At 50.0% G+C, this 26,058-nt stretch overlaps 1 protein-coding gene across 1 annotated transcript in view; it reads right to left on the minus strand.

Moving 5' to 3' along the window:
• Positions 1–22,826, minus strand: part of SSU72 (SSU72 homolog, RNA polymerase II CTD phosphatase) — a 31,311-nt gene extending 8,485 nt beyond the window's left edge. Inside the window, exons 1-2 of the mRNA XM_058552654.1 lie at positions 22,560–22,826; positions 10,131–10,274 (exon numbers count right to left, since the gene is read on the minus strand). Coding sequence (XP_058408637.1) covers positions 10,131–10,274; positions 22,560–22,639 — 224 coding nt within the window. The 5' untranslated portion in view covers positions 22,640–22,826. The remainder of the gene's footprint in view (positions 1–10,130; positions 10,275–22,559) is intronic.
• Positions 22,827–26,058: the final 3,232 nt, after the last annotated feature.

The raw sequence follows: 26,058 nt of genomic DNA on the forward strand, positions 1-26,058 counted from the left end.
GGCACTGAAATGTCCAAGCACCCTCCCCCCACCACTCCAGAGATGCGCCCGCCCAGGCGCTGGGGTCACCACAGGTCAGGGTGCGTCCAGGCACAGCTGTGTGAGGTGATGCAGAGGATAAGGCCCTCAGCCCATGGCGCTCCCCTAGATGGGTAACAGCTGGCCACCACCAGCCATCCACACCCCAGGCGAGGAAGGTGGCTTCTGAAAGCCCCCCAAGGCTCTCATTTCAAGGGCCACGTGCCCCGGGCAATCTCTCAATCCCTGATCCATCCGTAAGGGACGACTGCCCCGCCCAGGAGGTGAGAGCCGGGTCAGCAGCCCTCCTCTATTCTCTGCTGGCTTCCAGAATCCACTCAGGCCCCTGCCTGCCCCGGGGTTCCCTCTGGTGTGCCCCTCCCACGAGAAGGGGGTGGGCATCCAGGGAGCCCCCTCCGTGCAGCTGGAGCCTCTTGGGCACCTGCTCCCCCAAACTGCACCTGGTGGATGGGCGGCTCCTCCTCCCCTATCTCGGGAAGAATTCAAGTACTCAGTTCAAACTTTAGGATTACCACATAGCGGCAACATTTCTACCTTCACTTCAGATCGGCACCAAGTGAGGCCTAGATGGAGGCCTGTGGCCTGGCGAGGCCTGGGACTCAAGGAGCACGTGAGCTGCTGCCCCCACTACACCTGGACCACACAGGATGGCCACGACAGTCAACTCTGCACCACAGTGTGAGGTGGTGCTTGGCTTCCCTGTGTCCTCGACAACCTGCTGTCACGAAACCTCCAGCGCTGACTGTCAGTGCCATCAGCCTTAGAAGGGCTCATCAAACACAAACCCAAGAACCACACACACTGGCCACAGGAGGCAGGACAGGCTCACTTCTGCCTCCACAGGGACCCTTCATGACAGCTTCACGTTAGTTAAACGGCCACATCCCCAAACAGAAGACTTAAGAACACACTGGATCCTGCAGACACACACGTGACAACTGGGAAGCACCGTGTTGCATTCACGTCACCTCCTAGAGAACACAGCACCTGTGAGCCTGGAAGTGTGAACAGCACTGTTTTTAGGGCCAAGTGTTACTTCTGTGTAAAAGGAATGAAAATTAGAAAAACAAACCTTCAGACAGCACATTCAGGGGGTGTTCCCAACGGCCTGGAAGCATGTAGGGACCAGAGGCCTCCCACGAGGACCGACCTGCGACTCCTGGTTTCTCACAGCTCAGCCCCCACAGTGCAGTGGGGACAGCCTGGGAGAGGCAGGCACACCAGAGCAGAGGTGCCAAGAACTCCCCAAACCGCAAAGTAGCAGCAAAGTTGCTTTTGTTGGACTAAAATTAGCAAAAGATGTACTGTGAAGTACAAAATAAACCCCACTTGTCATCACATTCTGTGTGTGCCAGCTGCACCAACACTCCTCATACACTCGGGTTCCCAGAGCACACGCCAGTCGGAAGCAGATCCCCCCGAACAGGGAGGCGGCTCTGCTGCGGCACCTGCCCCAAGAATGGCAGCTCGGCAGCTGTCCCAATTCCGCCTGCTACCCCCACTTCCCGGGAAAGAGGCACTGGCCATCCTGTGGCTACTACCTGCCAGCTGTGCTCGCCCGGCACACCTGGGCCAGCCACAGACCAGGAGTGGGCACAGTCGTCTGTGACAGACACGGACGGCCTTTCCTGAACAACTGTCAGATGTGGGCAGGCAGACAACGCAGCATTCCCACAAAAGCACAGCAGAGAGCAACAGTCAGTCCCTAAACTCATCGGGGGAGTTTCCAGTTCACAAGAGCCCGGGCAGAGGGCTGTCACACTTCGTCTGATTAATCAGCACCTCCTCTTCATAACTCAGGGCGCAGAAAACGCCCAATCTGCCCAACCTGGCACTTCACAAGTTGTGCTCCTTGTAACAGATGGTTCTGGAAAGCTGCCCACTGCCCAGTGTGAACAGGCCACCCCACACTCCGGCCACAGTGGACGCAGCACAGTAGCGTCTGAGTGGGTCTCTGCTCACCTCAAACTGGTTTGCACAAAGGGATCTGCAGAGACTAGAGAGTAAGAATTACGTTATCACATTTCTTCAAAGGAAAACACTCTTCCAAAATAGTGTTTAAAAAAAACAAAAAAACAGCGAGAACTGGTAAACGACCCCCCCTCCCTCACTGAAATTCCAATTATTTAGTGATTTAAAGAAAAATATGAGTTGTTTTACCACAAAATTTAAGACAATCTAAAAAAAAAAAAAAAAAGGTAAGGCAAAAGCAATAACAGGACAAAGTGGACCAAGCCCAGGACGGTCACTGAACTGGACCCATCCCTGGCTCCCCCACCCACGCCCCCGTCACCCCCAAGAGGGTTTTGACACTCTCACGATGATGCAGTTTCTACAAGAAACCAAACTGTCAGCCTAAGAAGAGGAAGAATGAGGAGCTCATCCAAGAGGCCAGTGGTCACTACAAACTGACCTGGCTGCCCCTGCAGGGCTCCTTGTGGGGACCAGAGTGAGCAGCCAGGGTCCAGAGGCCGTGACGCAAACACGGCAGTAGCGAGAAGCCTGGCCAAGGCAGAGAAGCGCAGGTGATCATGAGGTTCACGATCATGACGGCCACGCTGAGGAGAGGCAACCGGAGGAAGGAGACGGGCGTCCCCAAACGTCCCCAACCAACTGCCAGATGCCCTGGGGTGGCCTGAAACAGGGCGTGGTGGAGCTTTTCCTGTAAAGGCTCCTCATCTTTATTTTGGGGGTACAGTGACGCCAGCGTGCCAAGCGGGGCTAGGACAGGGCACAGCTGTGTTCCCATACACGCCTCAGGGAAGGCCGCCAGCAGAAGTGAAAAGCTCACAGAAGACGCCAACGACCCTGGGAGATATGCCCCCAAGTGTCTGCGGAGCTGGCGTTTCACGACGGCAAGTGAGCCAGGCGAGAATCGGGCCTCCCTGAAGAAGGCGCCGACTATGGTGCTGTTCTTTCAGATGTGTCCTCCAAGACGCCCCAGTGAGGTTCCTCGTTTTAGGGGACGGTCTCAAAGGTTTTAGAGGTCACAAACCCAGAGGGAGCCCCTTGTGGACAGCAAGCCCCGATGTGACACGAGGCCCTTGGGTGTCACAGGCCTGGGGTGTGGACTCACTCCTACGGTCCACACTCGCAAGAGGAGCGGTCAGCTCCAAGGTGGACGCAGCTGGACCAGTGTCCCTGCTTGGGGCTCCCTCAGGGGCACTATGCCCCCCGAAGGTGGGTGGGAAAGCCGTACCTGTCATGTCCAGGGGTTCATGGGACCCCAGACCCACACCACTGCCTCGCCTGGCTTCACCCTTGAGTCCCCCGTCTCTCACCCAGGGAGGCTTCCCCTGCCCCGGGAGGAGGGCCGTGTTCCTGAATGCCCATCCAGCCCCAGCCCCATCAGAGCTCACCTGGATTTCCACCATCCAGCCTCCAACACTGGTGACACGCCACAGGCCACGGCCATCTCCGAGTTTAGATTTGGAGGGAACAAGCCACAGAGAACCACACGGGTGCATCATTGGAAAGCATACCAAGCGTTACTCCCAAGGCCGTCCACCTGCCCCCACAAGGGAAGGCCCGTTGTCCTCTTGCTCACCAGACTCTCCCGAGACGGAGTGAACGAGGAACAGGAAGCCCAACAACCCCCCACTCGCTGTGGATACAGGACACTGCCCCCGCCCACCCCAGGCGCCCATCCCAATACGCTTCCACGGCAAAGCCCTGAAGCAGTGCAAACATGAGGCGTCCCAGCTGCGGGGGGACACCAGCGAGCTGGCGGCGGGCTGGGGCGGCACCTGGGAGCCTCGCTACAGCCCCTACCAGTCTGCCTCTGCAGCCCCTGCAATGACCACCGTGTCCAGCGACTCTCCTCTTTCCTCCCTGTCCTGAGAGGAAGAACCGACAGCCGGGCTGGGCAGGGCCAGCTCTGTGGGGGGCAGACAGGCGGTCTGGGAGGGCTATCCTGGAGCCGCTGTATGTTGCCACAAGAACACAGCCCACCGGCCCTCAGAGGGAGGACGGGCCCCAGTGGGCAGGGGCCTCTGGGTGAGCCCCTGGCACAGCTGGGGCAGCGAGAGACGCAAAGAGGCAACAGCTTTAAGCTTGGGATCCTCTGAAAGGGCTTGGCGGGCAGCTGGGATCCTCGGACCACACTGAGAGCCACTACACCAAAAGCTTTTGAACTAGAACTTCTTCATATTTAGAAATTAGTTCATTTTGGTAATCAAAGCAGCACTTGTTGCAAAACATGTAGGCTACACAAACAAGAACTCGGGAACCCCTGAAGGAAGTTCAAGTCGGCTCTAAGAGCCACTGGGCAGCCAACCTAACTGTCGCCCCAACACAAGGCTCAGTGGCCAGCAGCTCTGGCCCGGTCTAGGATGGCCTCGCACCACCCTTGTCTTCAGGCAAAGTGAAACCACCAGCACGATCCACTTTATGTAATCCACTTTCAACACACCTGCTGCAGGCTGGGGGGACCAGGCTGTCCCTCGGCCTTGGGTGAGGACTGCAAGCTGTAGGCGTGGTCAGTGCGGTTCCATTATGTCCAGACCCAAGTGACCCCCAGAAACCACCATGGCCAATTGGCTCTGTTCAACTTGTGGCACCTGAGCAGATGAGATAAGCAGGCAAATACCTCTCAGACACGACAGCTACTACTCCGGCTTTATCTGAAACATCTTAAGGCCATAATTTATATTTTAAGCATGAGTGCTTTCTAAAACCTGAAAGCTTTAATATAAGCAAAATTAGATCAGAGTTTCTCCAGGAATCAGTGTCTGTCTCAGCAACACATTTAAACAGACAAACACCATTTTCAAAAACTATTTAAAAACATAGCTGGGGCCGGCCCCGTGGCTTAGCGGTTGGGTGCTCGTGCTCCTCTGCTGGCGGCCCGGGTTCGGATCCCGGGCGTGCACCGACGCACCGCTTCTCCGGCCATGCTGAGGCCGCATCCCACATACAGCAACTAGAAGGATGTGCAGCTATGACATACAACTACCTACTGGGGCTTTGGGGGAAAAATAAATAAATAAAAACCTAGCTGCTGCCGAGGGTGAAATGAGATTGGATCACATACCACAGAGGCGAGCAGGAGCCCCTGAGCACCTCAGGTGCAGTGCGCCAGGCTGGGGCGGGGGCCACGGATGGTGACCGGGGACCATCGGTGAGATGGGCATGCAGAATGTGCCTGACAGCAGAACACTCTTAGAAATGCAGACCTAAGCCCGATGGACTCAGGAACGGAAAAAGGGCTGGACTTGGGGCCAGCGTCGTGGCTTAGCGGTTAAGCGCGCGCGCTCTGCTACTGGCGGCCCGGGTTTGGGTCCGGGGCGCACCGATGCACCGCTTCTCCGGCCATGCTGAGGCCGTGTCCCACATACAGCAACTAGGAGGATGTGCAACTGTGACATACAACTATCTACTGGGGCTTTGGGGGAAAAAATGGAGGAGGATTGGCAATAGATGTTAGCTCAGAGCCGGTCTTCCTCAGCAAAAAGAGGAGGATTAGCACGGATGTCAGCTCAGGGCTGATCCTCCTCACAAAAAAAAAAAAAAAAAAAAAAAGGGCTGGACTTGACTGCAGGAAGCATTCCCAGGGCAGGACCAGGAGACCCCACCGAGCACAGCAAGAGAAAAACAAGCTGGGCTTGAACAAGGGTCTCATGAAGGCAAGTTTCCAGAAAGGCCTAGTGGCCCTCATTACAAAACCAGTGCAAGTTCAGGGGCCTCAGACCCCTCTTGAGCTGCAATGTCCACCAACCTCGTAGCCAAGATGGAGGTCAGGAGGGTGGGGATGTACAATCTTACAAATCGTTTTTCTTTTTACCGTTTACCCCAGGATAAGAAAAAGTACAGTGAGGTGGGGATATAGATAAATTAACCCAAGGCAACCTAAAGACAATGAGACTGAAAGGACAGAATGAATAAATGCTTAAGAAATAACCTGAACCCAGAAGGTAATTCCAAAAGATCCCCGAGAGATTAGAGAAGTGTGCTGGATAGAGGCCCCCACGCTCAGCCTCCAATTATGCAAATGAAGGCAAAACCCAGGAAAGTGCCGTATCTGCGTTTCCAGCCAATCAACTGGTCACGTGTTAAAAATCATAAGAACTATATTTAGAGCTACATGTTTACTAGCCTTTAAGACAAGTGGTTTTGTAACTCGCAAAGCAATTATCTACTGACAGGTTTCAAGTGGACATCGAACTTAAACTTACAAGGACGACTCGACTAGAGCCTCGAGAGGACACTGCCAGCCCTCTCCTGTCACACGGCCCCTCCCTCCTCTGTGACTCCTCCACCGGCTGGCTCCAGCGACGTGCTCCGTTAGGTCACAGACTGGCCATTCTCACATCTAGAAGAAAATAACTTATCTTTTCACCAAAGGTACTCCAAGGAAGCTGAGGGTTCAGCTGCGGATTCCTCAGTCGAACGTGGAAAGCCCTGGGAGGAAGCTCAGGGGTGGAAACTGGCTCTAGAGGAAAATGGAAAAAAAATCCGGAAGCCTTCACCACTTGACCCAGGGAGCTACCTAGAGCCACATGGGAAACACCAAGTTCAAAGTTGCTCTGTATTCAAAAGGTTCCAAAGCAAAGGGAACAAAAATGTTAAGGTCAAGGGAGAAAAATTTACAATTAAAGATGGGCAGTTCAGTACATGCTACGACACAGATAAACCTGGAACACATGCAGGGGAAGAAGCCAGTTACAGAAGACCACATGTTGAATAACTCCATTTACATGAACGTCCAGAAGAGGCAAATCCATAGAAACAGAAAGTGGACCTGTGGCTGCGGGGACGGGAGGCGTGCAGTTGGGGAGTGGGGGGCAGTGACTGCTACCGGGTTTTTATGGGGCGATGAACACGTTCTAAAATCTACTGTGGTGATGGCTGAACAACCCTGAGAAAATCAGTAAACCTACGGAATGGTACACTTTAAATGGATGAATCGTATACTGTGTGGGTTCCATCACAATGAAACTACTCTTGATAAAATGGACAGTTACCCTCATTAAGAGAAATCTGAAGAAAAGATAATTTCTTCTTTGTCTGTGGAGGGTCAGGTGAACTTGTACTTCCTGTACTAGTGGGAGATAATTCCCAGAAGAGAAATGGCAACATACCCTGTTAACCAACCCAGTATTGCTTTACCAACTAAAACAACTAGTTTAATTTTAGTTTAACAAGGTTTCCATCCTGACAAGGTTTCGAATCTCCAGCCCCACTGCCCTGTAGAATTCTCAGGGGCAGGATCTCGGGGGACCAAAGGCCCGCATTCTGCAGCCACCCAAGTGTCACCATGAGCTCGAGGCAGGTGTCTTTCAGTCCCTCAAGGCATGCTCCTGCTCAAGGACAAAAAACCAACACCACCTATTTATAGCCAAATAGTTAAGAAATAAAGTGCTTCGACACTAACTGGACTACTGGCCAGAACTTAGTAATCACAGGGCCCCACAGACAGCATCTTGTGTTTGACTCAGTTCTCAGGAATACCGTGAGGTGTGCACACACAAGGAAACCGAGGCCAGCTGCACAGCGAGCAGATGGCAGAGCTGGTCTGCGCCCCGTCCCTCACCACCGGGCCATTTGGCCTCTGCCCAGTCCAGTAGTGTATTCCTACTGTCATGTCATTCTCTCCCTTGAAAATTCAAACACTGACTGAACGTTGTGTTCTAGTCTTGGGTTACATCTTAAAGTATTTTCTAGCTTTCACTGCAGGTTCTAGTAACTGTCATTTCTGCAAAGGCCCAGGCACCCATGTTACAAGCCTGGGTTTCTGCCCATTATTTATCAAGTGTCCCCTCCCATGTCAGCAGGGCACCTGCCAAGCTGGGCGCCGGGCCCCTACTGGCCTCCCTCACTGCTGTTCCCTTCACACACACCAGACCCGAGCCCCTGCCCTGCAGGGTCGTGCCAGCGTCCGCAGTGACTCCTGGAGCATGTCTCTCCCAGTGGCCAAGGGCTCTACTTGGGTAGCTCGAAGCCAGGCACCAAGCACAAGGCTATCTTGCCCCCTTCGTACTTCCACCTAGAAGACAGAAATCCCACCCAAGTGAAGTCAACAAACGGACAAAGATGTCCCTCCCAGAGCCTCCTGAGGGGTAATCAAAAGGGGAAGTGACTTTCCTACACAGGGTCCCCGGGAGGCAAGTCTGTCGGTGACAATGAGCATAACCACTGCCCCCTCCAACCGCCATGCCTTCTGCATGAGGCAGCAAGGGCGCACGTACACACACATGGAGTTGTCTTCTGGACTGATGTTCCTGGGGAGATCATGGACTTGTACAAAGTCACCCCATAAAGAAGGAGATTCTGAAAGATTGGTCTCTGCTCCTTCATTTACAACTACTAGGGAGATGCACATCATCCCTCCTACTCCAAGTCCCCCTGGACTCGGTCTTTGTAAAATGTGGGAAGTGCTGCCCATTCCTAGCAACAGGAAGATCACAGTTAGGCCAATGTGAAATGGTCTAATTTATCATAATTAAGGGAGTACACACAGAGTGTTATCAGCTGTTTTCATTTTTATCGTTGAGCCCAAGAGTTTAAAAACAGCATGGTAGTAACTGAAGAATAATCTTCAAAAACAGATGGGGTCTCAAGATAAGCTTAATGTCACATGGAGAGTTTATAATGCAATTAACAAAAACCTTTTTCCAGGGGGAAGGAACTTGTGGTTCATGCTTCTCTGCAAGGCTAAAGGCAGCGCTCACCACAGAGAATTTCAGGGAGAGGAGCATTTCCAAGACCCTCAGAGAGCCCAGCCTTCCTTCTTGGCCCAAAGATGCGAGCAGAGCACGTCACTGCAACACAGACACCAGGACACAGAAGATGGCTCACCAGAAACATTCAGGGAGTTTTTCCCAAGACAGGTTCTGGGGCTTCTGAGAAAGGGGAGGCACACAGAATGTGCACTTCAAGATCTCTGAGGGGCTTCTGCACGCCTGGGAAGAGCCTTGGGTCTGCTGCCTGGAGGGCTGGCTCTGGCACCTCAAGTCCTGGACTCCCAGGATCACTGGATGACAGGCGCCCCACCATCCACAGCAACCCACACACACTTCCACGTGCCCAGCTGTGGCACTGACAGGAAACACTCGTGTTTCTGCCCCATGCCTCCACTGACAACTTTTTAATTGTAGCTGGGGGACGAGAGAGCACAGAAAGCAGATGTAGTAACCACCAGGGTCATTTTACACTTTGCTAGAATGACCTGTGGGGCCACTCCCAGCTAACTAATTAATCTCAAGATGTACAGAAAACATTTGTAGTTTATTAAAAATTGCAAGTGTGCCAACGTGAAGACAAAGCTTTTCATTTGGTGTTTATATTCCTTTCACTTGGAGGACATTTGGGCTCCATCCTAAAAACTACCAATCACTCACTGGGACAAGAGAGGCCTAGCAGTTTTTAAGTAGCTGGGGCGATCAAGAAGCGTCCCAGTCAACGACTAGGCAATGATCACCAGCCATACAGCTTGGTGTCACACTCGCAAAAACCCACGGAAAAAACACCTTTCTTTCACTCAAGTCTCAGTAGCAGATCCAGTTAGTTCTGTCTCTTCCTGAAATGAAGTTCTCCCAAATTATCTGCTGCTAACATGCTTCCTTTGGTAGTAAACTGGGCCCGCGCTGACCTGACCCTCTGGAAACATCACCAGGGGGGTGAAGCAGCCTGCCAACACGTCTATTAGTGCACACCCGCGCACACACGCGCACACACACCTACCTGCAAAAGAAAGTAGTGGGCAGCCCTGCAGTGTGGAAAGCCACGGAATCTGTGGTTTCCGCTTTCCTCACCTAAGCTGCTCTGATTAGTATCATGTCAGAACCTTTTCCTGGACTGTCAGTAAGGACGTCACGTTTATGTCCGCATTCCCTACACATCCACTGCCCCGGATCGCTCCAACCCTTCGACTGTCCACTGAGCACCAGGAGCAGAAACTCGGTTCTCTTAAATAAAGGTGGGCATGCTGGCATCACCTGTGCGGTGACTCAGCACACTGCGAGAGACAGCCACTATCCGCCTGCCTCACACGGCTGCCCTGAAGTGGAGGTCAGAACGATGCACGCGCCACAGATAACACCTGCCAGAGACAACCACTCGGAGGTTTTTAAAAGGGCAGCCCGCTGGGATACAGTTCTTTGTCTTTCCTAAGGAGATCATTGTACATCTGATCATATGTGGTTTTGAAATCATAAACATTTGGCTTGTCGGGTGCTGGTCCTGGAAGCTTCACGTGAGTTCCTGTTCCAAAGGACCGGACACTGAATCCTCGTTTGCTGAAAGACACAAAAAGAGAGAGAGAATCACAGTTGGATTAAATAAGACACAAAATTCTAAAAATAGGGGCTATGAAATGGGAAATGGACAAAGTGAACAACTTTGTTGATATTAGAAAACATGTTTTAAAATTCTTAATTTTAGATATTTTATTCACAAATTTTAAAAAACTTCTGTAGCATGTTACACAAAAGCTAGATGAAACCAATCACAATAGAAGACAAAGGATCCTTTAACCTACGGGCTCAATCTGAACACTGTGGCTCTGTTTAAAGCCTTGCTCTAAAATTTCTGGGGACTTCAAAGGACTGTCGACAGGTGGAATTAGGGAAGATTTCATCTAGGACATTTCTGTCATCTGCTGGCCTCTGTGTAGGACTCAGGTTCACAGAATCCCTGTGTTCTGATTCCTAAGAAACTTGTAAAGATTTGACCGCATGCTCCACCACAGGACACTCTGTTCGTCCGGTTTCCCATGCCCTGCACTGTGGGCTTGCTAGGACACCAGAACCGAGCACCAGGAGCGGCCGGCACGCGGAGGCACCTCTGGAGCCTGTCGCATTATCATGTCAGCTGCGAGGGCCAAGAACAAACAGCATCCACATTGTGGATACTCTCTTGTAACCTAAAAAGTCAAAAGATAAGGAAAATGACAAAATATGCTTCCTAATAAACTGGGAATGTGCATGAAATGCAGCCCCTATGAGCGACAATTTATACCATAATAAAGAAACATCATCTCCAAACAAACAATAAAGTGGTAAGGTCCCAAGACGCGTCTGTCATCACTGATAACCATACTGTTGAGTCTGTCGCAACAGGTTATGTGCAAAAGTTAGTGTGGTACAGAACTTGTGTTCTTTCAAACTCAGTCAATAAAAGCAGAAGTTTGAAGTGTTAAAAGTGTCTTCTCACAGGCCCAACCAGCTCTGAAATTGCTGGTGAAAACTGTCTCAAGCTGTTTCATTTTTTTTTATTGCAACTCAGGGGATATTTGGTCATGTCTGGAGACATTTTTGTTGTCACAACTGGGAGGTATGGCATCTAGAGGCCAGGGAGGCTGCTAAACATCCTACATGGCACAGGTCAGTCCCCAACACAGAATCACCCAACCCAAAGTGTCAACAGTGCCTTACATAAAGAAGAGCTCCTACAAAATTAAATGAATAAACCCCACAGAAGAAGGGGCCAAGGTGTGAACATAAAAGTCACAGGGAAGGAAACGGCTGAATCTCACCCATTGTAAGACAAATGCGTCACAGGAAGAAAGCTCTAAAGGTCCGGTTACGGGTGAGCTCTCTCCCACTGCAATGCCAACACAATGGGGAAGGACATGGTCCCTTTTGCTCACTGCTGTGTCCCCAGCACCCAGAGCAGTGCATGGCACACAACAGGCACATAGTAAATACCTGCGGACTGGTGAATGAATAAGAGTTTTACGATGAGGGAGAAAACCAGCACTTAGACGGTGCTGCTGGAAGGGACGGGGAAGGCTCTGGAGGAGAACACGCCGATATTTAGCCAATGAAAACCACTGTCACCTCCAACCCGACACTTCATTTCTAGAAGCCCATTCGACATGATGCACGCCCACATCTGCAGGACATACCCTGCAGCCCTGACAGTAACCACCACAGACGAGAAATAACCCCGTATGTCCATCTATACAGCAGGGTGAATGAGCGCTACATATACTGCAATCTCCTAGAATCATTCAGTGAAAAAAGCAGAGTGGACATGCTCAGACTATGGCAGCGCAGGGGGTGCCCGGGATGGCCTGTCTCCACGGAGGAGTTGGGCTATCACACCTGGCACCTACACCAAGTATCAAGTGCCCACGTTAAAAAATAATTTTAAAAAGCAGTTCTCATCTAGTTTAGATTAAATACCTCACCTGAGTCCTCTGAGATCACTAAATGTCTGGTCATGTCCCTTTGTCCCTAGAAGTCCCAAGCTATGCAACTAGGCCCCAGAATGTCATCCGCGATACAGAACACGGTGTAGCAGCAGAGACTAATGGTCAACAAACCAAGGCCCACATACACCTGAGCTTTAAAAGTAGACTTAGAGACAACCAACATTCCGATGTTTAATCGCAATTCCAGATCCTGATGACAAGGGAGGCTAGGAAGTACAGCTGTCAGCGGAATGCTGTGACCAGAGGGCAACACGGCCAAGCCACCGCACACGGACAGCAGCACACCTCAACTCGCCTGCCCTCCCAAGAAGGTGCACGCAGACCATTTTCACCCCAAATCTGAACTTGTTTCCTTACCAATTCAGATAATGTACAATTAAAAAAGTACTTTCTGGGCCGGCCCCATGGCTTAGCGGTTAAGTGAGTGCGCTCCGCTGCTGGTGGCCCGGGTTCGGATCCCGGGCATGCACCGACGCATTGCTTCTCCAGCCATGCTGAGGCCGAGTCCCACATACAGCAACTAGAAGGACGTGCAGCTATGACATACAACTATCTACTGGGGCTTTGTGGGGGGGACGAATAAAAAAAAATAAAAAAAATAAAAGTACTTTCTGCCAAGCACTGACACGCCTGTGCTGCAAGTCATCTCGACAACAGCCAAGGGAGCCGAGTTCTTGTCCGGGCACCCACTCCCTGCAGGTGGTCATGCAAGGGAGGTCAGCCGGGGCACCTGCTTCCATGGAGGCCACGTTCTCCTACTACAGTAACAAGGAACAAGTCACGGCCACGAGCGCCAGGGGAACACACAGTGGTGGGTCACACTTGTCTTGCTGACTTCACAATTTGTCACTACTCTGAAATAAGCAGCTTAACCTTTCAGTTCCAAGCCAAGCCACCTCCCCCTGAAAATGCCCTAAAGGCACTCTCCCAGTGGCCTGCGCTGCTCCGGCAGCTTTTAAAGGCTGTTGAGGGGCCTGCCCGGTGACACCAGCGGTTAAGTGCGCGCGCTCAGCTGCGGTGGCCAGGGGTTCGCTGGTTCGGATCCCGGGCACGCACCGACTCACCACTTGTCAAGCCATGCTGTGGCGGCGTCTCCTAGGAAGTGGAGGAAGATGGGCACGGATGTTAGCCCAGGGCCAGTCTTCCTCAGCAAAAAGAGGAGGATTGGCAGATGTTAGCTCAGGGCTGATCTTCCTCACACACACACACACAAAAAAAGGCTGTTGAAATGTGAAAAATGTGTATCATTGAGGGAAAAAGGAAATTATTGCTGAGACCAACCCTGGCTCTGCAGGCACATCCTCCTCCTCAGTGTGAAGACCCCTGTCAACCCTCCAGTCCCCTCTGACTTGACTGCATGACTCATGGAAAAGCCCCACACCAAGTATCCCTACACTGGTAACTGGGCTGCAGCGACCACCTCACCTGTGTCCAGAGGTGGGCTGACCCCAAGGGCACCAGGACCATTCACAGATCCAAACCATGACTACCCAGCACCACCATGCTGGGTGCCAGGTCAGGGCCAACAAGACTAGGAGCTGCCTCCCTGTCCAACTGCGGGGGGACAACAATAAAAGAGAACAAGTCATTCAGGGAGGAGGTGTGCTATGAGAAAACAGGACCCCCCAACGACAGGACGTGGAGCTGAGGCCGGCAGTGCCTGAGCAGAAGGGAAGGAGGTCCTTGCAGAAGGAGCAGCCAGGCCCAGGTGCAGGGACGGTGCTGGAGGACAGCATGAGGCAGCCCTGGTGAGCTCTGAGAAGCGCATGGGCCAGCGTAAGCTAAAGGTGTGAATTAACCAGGAGGTAACCCTGCCGGCCAGGTAACGTGGGGCCAGCAGGGACACCTGAAGCATGCATGTACCTGTAACCACTCTGCGGGTCTGGCTCCAAAGCCTGCTCTTTTCACAGGCTCTGAGGTGAAAGATCTGTCTTTTGGTAGCTCTGATGTTTAGAACAAGTCACTTGAAACCAAATGAGGAAACTGGATGTGCAAGAGAGAGAGTAACTTTTGGGGTGAGAGTAAGAAACAAAGGTTGAGACCATTTTTCTTATGTGACCCATCAGCCACCTAAGAAACCTGTTCCAAAATGGGTCTCAAACATCATTTTGGGCAAGAACGGGAAAAGCAAAAAGCTTTCAACAAAGATGTGTGAAAGAGTCACTTAGACACAGTTCATCACTCTTTCAAAAAAACATGTAGTTTTATATAACTCAGTCATCTCCTTTTGGTCATTCCTTTGAGATAGCCATAATTAAAGAATTTATTAAAATGAGCCCAGGCACAACTACTCTTGAAACACATTAATGAAATTTGTTGCTAGTGCAGTTGAGTGGATTCTGACTCCTAGGGACCCCGTGAACAGCAGAGTGGAGCCCTGCCCAGTCTTCGTGCACCATCCTCTCCTCTTCCAGCGCTCTATCAGACGATACTCCACTGCTATTCATAGGGTTTTCACGGCTAATTTTTTCAGGAGTGGGTGGCCAGGTCCTTCTTTCTAGTCTTAGTCTGGAAGCTCCACTGAAACCTGTCCACCATGGGTGACCCTGCTGGTATTTGAAATCCCAGTGTCATAGCTTTCAGCATCACAACACACAGCCACCACAGTGTGACAACCGAGACAGGTGGTGTGGTTCCCTGATCAGGAAATGGACCTGGGCCGCAGCAGCAAGAGCACCGAATCTTAACCATCAGACCACCAGGACTGGCTGTTAATGAAATATCCAATGAATAACCCTTAATTTAGCCAAGCAACAGCAAAGGGAATTATTTAATCCCCAATAGCTGAAGTTTCAAAAATTAGAAACCACCATGCTTTCTACTGTTGGCAGGTTCACCATTTCATTTTGATTCAACATTATTTCCTGGAGTTTACTATGTGCTAGGTAGGGATACAGCAGTGATCAAAACAGACCCAAATCCCTCTCCTCAGATACTCTGGGGGGACAGGGTGACAAAATAAGTAAAACATCTGGTCCACAGGACCATGAAAAGCTCGGCGACAGAGAAAGCCATGGGCCAGAAGCGGAGGCAACAGGGAGACTGGGAGGTGGGAGAGAGGGCACCGCCGAGGGTTCTCAGCCCTGGGGGCACCTCAGGGCACATTGCAACCCATGACGCAGAGACCTGGACAGGACCCCAGGGGGTTTCAGGTGGGAGTAGGGCAGGCATGCCACCTAAAAGCTGCCACAGGGTTCCCGGGCGGCCACAGAAGGAGAGCCCTGGTGCAGAGTCTGACACACCCCCCCCCCACCCTGCCGGAGTCTGAATTGTTTGCAGGGCACCACCTGGCAAGGCTCATCTCCTCCACTCATCTCGTGTCATATCGGGGTTTGAGGTTTGCATTAGGGGTCCAAATGGAACACTCTCCATATCCCTAAAAGTTAACCATCCCAAAGAACCTGTCTCCGCCTTCCACCTGACTGACCCTTAACAAGGCTTCCAGGAGGACGACTGCTGGGTCTCCAGGACAGGGTGAAGCCTCCCCTGTCAGAAACGGAAGGGGTGTGTGTGTGGGGGAGCCTGCAGCCCTCTCCTCAGCGCTTTTCCCAACTTTCTGAAACATTCGTCAAGCGTATTTAAAAATAAAATGAAACGCAGTTGTTTCTTCCCCCAACAAAATGTTCCCAAGTGGCAAAAAGGCTAATTAGCAACAGAAGCACTGTTTCTTCTAAGCTGATGCAATTGACGTAACAGCCCATCTTGTGCTGTGACAACAGTGCAGTGTGACAATTTGTTTCTTATATAAAAGAACTGAACACTATAAAAATATTTCTGACAACCAAAAGGCTTTGTTTTGTCTCAAGGGCCAACTGTTTTGTGTGTTCAACTAATTTCCAGAAGTATTTATCAAGTGTCTTTACAAGTATCAAAAATCTATCATAAAGAAACTATCATAGAAAATGTTAGGGCCGGCCCCGTGGCTTAGCGGTTAAGTGCGCGCGCTCCGCTACTGGCGGCCCGGGTTCGGATCCCGGGCGCGCACCGACGCACCGCTTCTGTGGCCATGCTGAGGCCGGGTTCCACGTACAGCAACTAGAAGGATGTGCAGCTATAACATACAACTATCTACTGGGGCTTTGGGGGAAAAAAAAATAAATAAAATTATAAAAAAAAAAAAAACAGAAAATGTTAAATTTTGGGAAATAGAATTGTTTCTATTGTTATCCCAATGGCTAAAACTAAAATAAAAATGTTAAAATGAACACCAAAAAGAATCATAAGAAAATAGCCAAATTAACAGCATGAGTTACGGTATTTTTTCTCTTTTCTTTAGTGTGGTTATCAATCTAATTTAAGGCATTATTTTGGCTGAGATTGAAACACTAGACCCAATGCCAACCTTCTGAAAGCATGACCTGTCTAAAACTGGGACACGATGCACTTACAATCCTAAGTCACCTTTACTGTAAACTCACGCACTGCTGACCAGCCCAACTACAGCTATATGACCACGTTTACAGAACACAAATCACCTGCTCACAAGCCATCACACTTAAATGTTTGCCTGTAATTTCACTGTGGTACAGCCAAAAAACTGAGAAGATAAACTCTTTTGAAATCGTAACATTCCAATAAAATTTATGTCATCACGAGCAAAATGTGGGCCCTAAACACATCTTGATAAACATTTTCTAGGATTTATTTCATTCTTATCCTCCCACAAGGACAAGAACAAAACGGAGAGACTTCTAAGCATGAAGCATCATTGGGTGTTGAGCTTGACAAATGGCCATTACATTTAGCTCGTCAGCACCCCTGCTCAGACGTCCCTCCTCCAGGTCTGCTTTTCCTCAACCCGGCTTCTCATAGGCCACCTTGCTCTGCTGGCCACTGCCAGCCTCCCCAGCGTCTCCCCCTCTACACAATACCAGCACAGACCAGGTCCTCTGTATCTGGTACTTCAGATGGCCCAGCAACACAACCACCATCAATGTGGTTCTTCCAGCTCCAACACTAAGCAGTCCTAAGCAAGAACGTGCTACTAGCCACGTGTGAACCTGTGAACTGTCTTCCCCACGCTGGGCTCCACTTGTTCTCATCTATAAAAGGTTGGGGAAGATGATCCCTAACGCAGTGAAGACAGCTGTAGCTGCAGAAGCCGGTACCATGCTTGGTCTGCCCAGATCTGTCTCAATGTTCACATTCAAACAGAACTCTACCTTCTTCCAACCATACTCCTGATCTTAGTTCTGCTCCTGAAGACAAAAACAGAACACAATGCACAGTCCCTTAAATCCTATGAAGGCAAATGTGTCTCCCTGTAAGTGCCTCTTCCACATCCTCTGCCTTTCTCTTAAGGATGTGATTCAAATCCTTTCACCTTCCCAAATGGTTTCCAGTTCACTTTCTTCAAATGTACCCAGAACCACAACATCAAAGATGCAAGGGCCGGCCCAGGGTTGTAGCAGCTATGTTCACCCATTCCGCTTTGGCAGCCTGGGGTTCGCTGGTTCGGATCCTCGGCAAGGATCTACTCACCGTTCATCAAGACATGCTAAGGCAGCATCCCACATACAACAATTAGAAAGACCTACAACTAAGATATACAACTATGTACTGGGGCTTTGAGGAGAAAAAAGAAAAAAAAGGAAGATTGGCAACAGATGTTAGCCAAGGTGGCCCTCTTCCTCAAACAAACAAACAAACAAAAAAGATGCAGCCAAAGGCGCTGCAGGGCACAGCCGACTACCCCTCCCTGGCAAAAGACAAGAAGCTTCTTGGACGGTCTTCAAGACCAGAGAGGGGTTCAGCACTGTGACTGGGAGTGTGCTGTGTCAGGCTGCCTGGGTTCAAATCCTGCATGTTTGTGTGACGGCACAATCTCAGGGAGCAGAGACCCGGTCCTGTCTGGTGGAGGTTGAGCACCTCTATCCCAGTGTGGCTTGGGGCCCACGTATCTGGTTAAGACATTAAGACTTGAGAGCCCCACCCAACCAGAGGATCACAGGACCTCAGCTGACTGTACTCCCCACACCTCGGACCCTTCTTCAGCTCCTCTTTTCTCCCATCTTGAGTCTCAGTTCTATTACTCATCATGACCAGAGCCCCTTGTATTCAAATCCTGGCTGTCATTCAGGAAGCCGGGGCTTCTTGCTCTAGGTCTTGTCTCCTCACCTGTACAAGTGTGGGCATCCTAAGAGCTGTGAGGATGAAATCAGATGGCGTTGGGAAAGCCCCTGGCACAGAAGTGCTCAACAGATGGACTCTAACTTTGTTTCTTCCACATTTGCAGCCTCTCTGCTCATCTCGCCAAAATCACACCACCCAGGAAGTCATGATTGAAAACATACTAAAAATTCAGTACAGGAATTTACAGAAGACTTTCCTTAAAATTTGTTTTGAATTGCTACAATTAAAAATATATCTTCCGGGCCGGCCCCGTGGCTTGGTGGTTAAGTGCACGCGCTCCAATGCTGGTGGCCCGGGTTCGGATCCCGGGCACGCACCGAGGCACCACTTCTCCGTCCATCCTGAGGCCGAGTCCCACATACAGCAACTAGAAGGATGTGCAGCTATGACATACAACTATCTACTGGGGCTTTGGGGGGAAAAAATAAATAAATAAAATCTAAAAAAAAAAAAAAAAAATATCTTCCTTGGGCCAGCCCCGTGGCTTAGCGGTTAAGTGCGCGCTCCGCTACTGCTGGCCTGGGGTTCGGATCCCGGGCGCGCACTGATGCACTGCTTCTCTGGCCATGCTGAGGCTGCGTCCCACATACAGCAACTAGAGGGATGTGCAACTATGACATACAACTATCTACTGGGGTTTTGGGGGGAAAAAAAAAAGGAGGAGGATTGGCAATAGATATTAGCTCAGAGCTGGTCTTCCTCAGCAAAAAGGGGGAGGATTGGCATGGATGCTAGCTCAGGGCTGATCTTCCTCACACACACAAAAAAAATGTAGGAGATGGTTTGGAACAAAAAAATAAATTAACTGGCTCCAAAGGGAAATCTTAATCCATGGAGAACAAAGAACAGCAGGCCTGTGGAAACATACAGTCTATTGACACCCCCTAAAAATCCTAAAGGACTCCGCAGACTGGTATTTGAAAATAACGTAGTCTCAAAAGATCAAAAATGATCACTCCAGGGAACATTATGACTAGCTCCAGAAAATGCCAACATTACTTGTATTTGACACGCCAGAAAAATACAGTCCAAGCTGATTTTCAATAGGACCAAAGGGGGGGGGCCCTCACTGATACACTACCTACCATGCAGGTTCAATTAACTGCATTCCCTTTGATATTGCATTTCAGAACCTTTCCCATGCAGTTTTGTGTAGTTGTAACCAAACTGCATACACAATTTTCCTGCTTTTTTAACTTATCATACCTTTTTCTACGCTTTTCACAAACATCATCTTTAAGGCTGAAGTCTCTAAATCTGACTTTTATAAGCTCTCCTAGCTGTAACAGAAAACCATCATACAAATTTCCTAAAAATGTTTTTAAATCCTGTAAATAATCCCAATAGAGATAAAGCCATGAATAATTTTCAAAAGTGAAAATGACATGAAAAGTTGTTCAGTCTCAACAGAAATTTTAAAACTAAAGGAAGGGTCAGACTCTTTTTGTGCTCTGGCAGAATGAAAAGATGAAAATAATGCCCAGATTGTGAGGAAATGGGAATTCTATAAATAGGTACTTTTCTGGAAGGCAGTCTGGCAAAATGTATGAAAATGTCAAATACGCCTACCTTTTGACTCAGTGATTCTATCTCTAGGAATTTATGCCCAAGAAATAACCAGAAAAGCGTGCAAAGATTTATATGGCACAAGAATGTTAACATCATAAGACTGAAAAATACAAGGTGCAAATGTCTAACAATGGGGTGTTGGTTACAAAATTAACCACCACGGGATTCCTCTGGATTCTTGTGCTGTGGTTTTCTAACCACTGCTATCACTCAATGTGAGTAGTGTATTCAAATTCAATATATCAAAATGAAAGTAGAAATGAATATTGAGGGGCCGGCCCTGTGGTGTAGCGGTTAAGTGCGTGCACTCCGATGCTGGCGGCCCGGGTTCAGATCCGGGGTACGCACCAACTTACCACTTGTCAGGCCGTGCTGTGGCGGCATCCCATATAAAGCAGGGGAAGATAGGCACAGATGTTAGCCCAGGGCCAGTCTTCCTCAGCAAAAAGAGGAGGATTGGCATGGATGTTAGCTCAGGGCTGATCTTCCTCACAAAAAAAAAAAAAAAAAAAGAAAGAAAGAAATGAATATTGAAGTCAGACCTATGTTCACAACATTACGTGAGGAGACATGACACAACGGTATTCTGGTCTCCCTTCAGTGTGTGTATGAGTACACAGAACATCCAGAAGGACCTACCCCAAAATGGTACTTGGAGTGACCTTTATCTTCTTCATCTTCTATGCATTTTCTACAATAAGAATTCTTTGCTACAAGCAAATACTACTATTTTAACAAAGAAAAACATCCCCCAAATATAGGCATTTTAGAAATTAAAGATTCATGTCAAAAAAAATTCACATTCATGATATCAATAACATGTTACCCTAAACTTACCTTTTGCCGTCATTCTCTTTTTATGAGTAAATGTGCAAGACAGTCAAGTGGGCAGAAGCACAAGTAACATCTCCTACTTGGTGATTACCAGGAGGGGCTCTTCTCCCTCCCCCTCCCCCCACCAGGAGACCCAATGCTGGGCCAGCTCAGGCCACTGGGAACTAAACAAGGACTTGCCATCTTGTAAGGACTGTCTGATTTCATTAACAAAGTTGCTACAGGTAATTAAAAAGCAGCTCCCTTGGGACATATATATGGTGATGGACAAACAATAATGTACAACCCAAAATCTCACAATGTTAAAAACTATTAAAACATCAATTAAAAAAAAAAAAAAAGCAGCTCCCTTGGTAAGGTTTCATCCTAACGCAGATATGGCAGGAGAGCTTAAACAAAGGATGCCAGCCCCACCAAGCTGGAGGAGATGGTCTCCAGTTCTCTTGTTATTCTAACCAAAGATATGAAATTTTATTTTCCAGGAGTGTAAACTTTGCATTCTTTTGCTTAAATTTACCAAACTTTAATGACTCTGAAGAGATAAATGCGGTTTGGGGATTAGACCTAGCACAGTGTAATTCTAGCACGTTTCTAATTTTAAAACATTACAATATAAAAAATTTTAGGTTAAAAACAACCTTCACGTTAATTTGTTACGGTCGAAGCACAGGACACTCCACCAAAACGTGACATTAAGCGAATACTGTGGACAGCGTGGTAGATGTTTGGAAGAATTAAAACTCATAATTAGCAGATTGTGGACACCCGACACTACCAGCTTCGTTAAGAAACGAGAGGCGTGTGGAAATACTAATTTCCCCAAGTTAGCGAGGCGTCAAAGCTGAACTAGGGCAGCAAGACAGCGAGGCATTGTTGTCTTTTAATGTCCACGTATGGAAACTTCGGGAGAAGAGGCACTTTCAACTTTTACTCTCTCAGTTAACATGTATACCTAATTTACACTGTAATGCAAGCGGTCAATTTCACATTTGGTAAAGTGATTTTGAACGAACAAACTATATCAAACAGGAATAAAATTTTATTCAACACATACAACGCCAGGGTCACAAAAGAGGAGTTAGTACTGAAATATAAACTAGGAGCGCGAAACCGCACTCACGTGGATTCCAGAAATTACCGAACGCTTTCAAGTGGGTAGGGAGGATTTTTTTGTATGAGGCTTTAAAATGTAGATAGGAGCAAATACAAAGTCATGAAGTTAACAAAATAGGCCATTTCCGTTTATCTAAGCCTCGTTCTATCCTGAGCTTACGTTGTTCGAGTTTTCCAGCAGATCTGGTAACCGACACGCCCTGGGGACGCAGGGGGCGGACACTATCATCTTGTAGACCCTCACCTTGGCCTTGGCACTTCCCGCCTCACCGAGAAGTATTTCACAGAAGGCCCAACGCAAAGCATGAGTGCAAAGGGGACCAACCAGCATCAGCATTTCGGGCTTACTGGGAGCTTTGAAGTTTCCGCGACGCGGGAAATTTCAGCTCAGAACCTCAATTTTCCCGCGACGCTAAACACACGTGAGGACACCGCGCGGCCGACCGAGCCTTGTCGACTCCTCGCTGCGCTCGGCCCCGAGGCCAACGAGACCGGATGCGGCGCGGCCCCTCTGGCGTCCTTCAGGGGCCGCCGCCCGGCCGCCGGCTTCAGGCCTGAGGGGCCAGGAGCCGGGGCCGCCGCCGCCCAGCAGGGGCCGGGGTCCGGGAGCCAGGAGCCCGGGCCGCCGCCGCTCAGCACGGGCCAGGAGCGGGCGGAAGGACGGCCGGTCGGCCGGCGTCCGACGGGGCGCGCTGGGCCAGGGCGGAGGCCCCACTACCTGAGGATGTTGTGCGCCTCCATGCTCCGGTTCTGGTTGCTTGAGCACACCACCGCCACCCGCAGCGGCGACGACGGCATGGCGGCGGCCGCACCGTCCGCGACTCTCCCGCTCCGGGACTCCCACCCAGCCGCGGCGCTTCCGCGCGAGCAAGATGGCGGCCGCGGCACCCGGAAGTCATGACGCGGAAGCGGCGCCGCCGGCCACGTAGCGCGTCGGGACGCGCGGCGCGGGCGTGTGCACGGCGTGCCGGCGGCCTCCCCGCCCCGGCCCAGAGCGCCGGGCCGCGAACGGCGGGACTCGGTCCCAGGGTGCCGGCCGGCGGGGACGATGCTGCTCTGGCGTGCGCGGTCGAGGCCTGCGCTCCGCACAGGGGCGGCCTGCCAGCCCAGCGCCCCGCGCCGGCGTCCTGACGTCACAAGGCCCGGCCCCAGTCGCCGGGAGTGACGCGTAAGGCGCCGCGCCGGAGGCTGTGACGTCCTGAACGTTCCGCGTCGTCGCCGGGCCCGCGGGGACGGTGGTGGGAGATGGCTGTTCGCGACCCGGCGTCTCCCGGGACGGCTCTGCGCGCCCCCTCCGTCCCCGTGGGGCCCGTGGTTCTCTCTCCTGCCGCCCAGGCGCTGCCTCCCTGGGTCTGCGCTGCGCTCAGTCTCAGCCTGTCCCTGGGACCCCCCGTGTCGCTCCTTGCGTGCCCCTGCCTCTAGTCCGAACCCCTGCGCCGCCCCTAGAACGACCGCCACGGCCTCTCACCACCCAGTCCCCGGGCTCACACAGACGTCAGCACACCGCTCTCCGCTGCAAACCGCGAAGTTCAACATTTAAATGAGGTTTTGAAAGTGTGTGGAGAGAGGATTAGAAAGGCAGCGGAGGTGATGCGAGGAGGGGACCCGTGGAGACCTCGTGCGGTGGGAGAGCAAACTGACCAGGTCCTGGGGTTTGTTAGGAGGGCTGCGGGCTTGAGATTTGGGGACATGCTACGACAGTGAAATTAGTCAACACGGTTTTGTTGTCTAGCCGCCTGGATGCAGGCTTGGAGTGGGAGCGCAACAAAGGGTAGGGGGCAAGGGAATTGCGATTTCCTGCCATGGATTCAGAAGTGGGTGACGTGAGGGATAAGGACATGCGAGGATGGCGTTAGTGGAAAGGCACGATGCGCGCCGAGTTGGAGTTCCAGTGGAGTGGAAGAAATGTCACTAGAGTGAGGCGGTGGTAGACTAGGATGCTTGAAACAGGATGTGGAAGTGGCTACTCTTTGAATACCTGTAGGCGAGGTGTGACCATAGGCACGGGTGGAAGTCAGTCTCCCTTTTGGAGAGGAGGTAAGAAACTCAGAAGCCAGGGTGGTGAGGGACCACCCTCACTGAGACTGGTGTCTTCTTGTTGCTCGTGATGTCTTCGTGGAGAAAAAGGCTGAGAACCAGGCGCTCGGAATCTTGAAGGACCTCTGGGCATGATGAGGGTGGGGGAGGACAGTGCATGGCTGCAACAAGGAAGCATTTACTTGGAAAGACTTGGGGGTTTGAGGGATGAATGGAGGAGGACCGAGGGCAGCTTTCCCACCTGGCTTCTGTATATTTGAATGTATGCAGAATGTGAATCCAAGAGGACACACACCACAATGTGGAAGTGAGACAGCAGGTATTTATGGATAGTGGGATTAAAGGTGCTTTGAATGCCCTTTATACTTCTATGAACATTTTTACTTTTTTTTTTTTGGTTTTTTTTACTTTGTATTTTCTTTTACATTGACAACAAATAATAAAACTATTTACATTTTGAAAACAAAACCCCTCCATGGCTTCTCAAGTGTGCTCAATTAACCCGAATTCAAAGGCATTGTGGCCTGACAGTACCTCACCTCTCCCTGCATCCTGTTTAGAACTTAATGGACCAGCAACTGAAAACTGTCCTCTGCCTTTTTACCTCTGCATGTGCTGCCCCACACCTCAAGTCTTAGTCCAGTCATTGAGATTCAGATAGATGCCACCAACTTCAAGAGCTTCCTCCTTCCTCCCTCTTCTCCCTCTGGCCTTTTTGTGCTCCTGACGCCACATTCAACTTGCTCTTGTGGCTCTGCACATTTATTTTAGCACTCTGTGCTCCTCTGCCTCACCACATTCACAGACTCTGAGCTCTAAAGGGCTAAGGCCTCCATTTCCAGCCAAGATGTCTTCACTGCCTTACATCCAATGTATTTAGAACTGATGTCCCTGTGGCGGCACTCACTGATGGATGTATATATATCTTGATAAATATCTAGACACATATATACACACACACACGTACACCAGATATGCAATTTGTAAATATTTTCTCCCTGTCTTTGGCTTGTCTTATTCTCTGATCAGTGTCTTTCAAAGGACAAGTTTGATAAAGTTCTTAAGTTTGATAAAGTACAATTTATCAGTTTGTTCTTTTCTGGATTGTGCTAAAATATCTGATATGAAAAATACCCTGGATGGGATTAATGATAGATTAGACATTGCAGAAGAGAAGGTTAATGACATTGAAGACATACAAGTAGAAATTATAAATGAGACAGAAAAGTGAAACAAAAAAAGGATGAAAAAAATGAACAGAGCATCACTGAGCTGTGGGGCAACTTCAAGCAGCCGATACATGTGTAATTGAAGTCCCCAGAGAGTGAGTTTGCTCGCTGGCTGGTTGGTGGAGGCACTGCTCCTGGCCCAGCTTGAACTCTGGGGAGTTTCCCCTCTAATCCTTTTGGTTGGCTCTTTTCTTGGCCTCATATTTTCCTCACACACATACACTAGACAGTCCTAAGCTATGTCCTCTTTCTGCCCTGTGAGCTCTAGCCATCTTGGCCTCCCAGATCCATTCTCTCAACTCAGGGAGACCACTGGGCCCTGCCTGAATCCCCCTTCTTGCTCCACATCCTGAAAACTCTCCAGGCAGTAAGCTGGAGCAGTCATAAGACTCAACTCGTTTGTTTCCTTTCTCTCAGGGGTCATGGCTGTTCGTTGCATTATGGCCAGTATACTTAGAACTGTTGTTGCACACATCTTGGATAGCTTTTTAGTTGTCTCAGGTGGAAGAGTAATTCTGGTCCCGTGTTAGTTCAGAGTCTCACTAAGTCAACTTGAAAAAGAGTAAAATGTGGAAACTCACCCTACAGATATTAAGATTTATCGAGATTATAATAATAAAGATCATGTAGTACCGTTGTAGGAAAAGACAAACAATAGGCAATACAATAGCCCATAAGCAGACCCACGTATATATGGGAATGTGGTATACGATATGGGGTACCACGTACTGGAAAAGGAGGGATTGTTTCTGTAGGCTGGGTTGGGAAAATTGGCTCAGTGTATGGATATAAAAAGTTGGATCCTCACCTCACACCATATATAAAGGTAAACTCTAGATAGATTAAAGGCATAAATATGAAAGGTAAAATCAGAAAGCCAATCGAAAAAAAGTAGGGAAATATATTTATATTCTTTGGGTGTGCAAGGATTGCTTAAGACCAAATGCATGC

Source organism: Diceros bicornis, chromosome 13 (assembly GCF_020826845.1).
Source record: "Diceros bicornis minor isolate mBicDic1 chromosome 13, mDicBic1.mat.cur, whole genome shotgun sequence".
Lineage (NCBI taxonomy): Eukaryota > Metazoa > Chordata > Mammalia > Perissodactyla > Rhinocerotidae > Diceros > Diceros bicornis.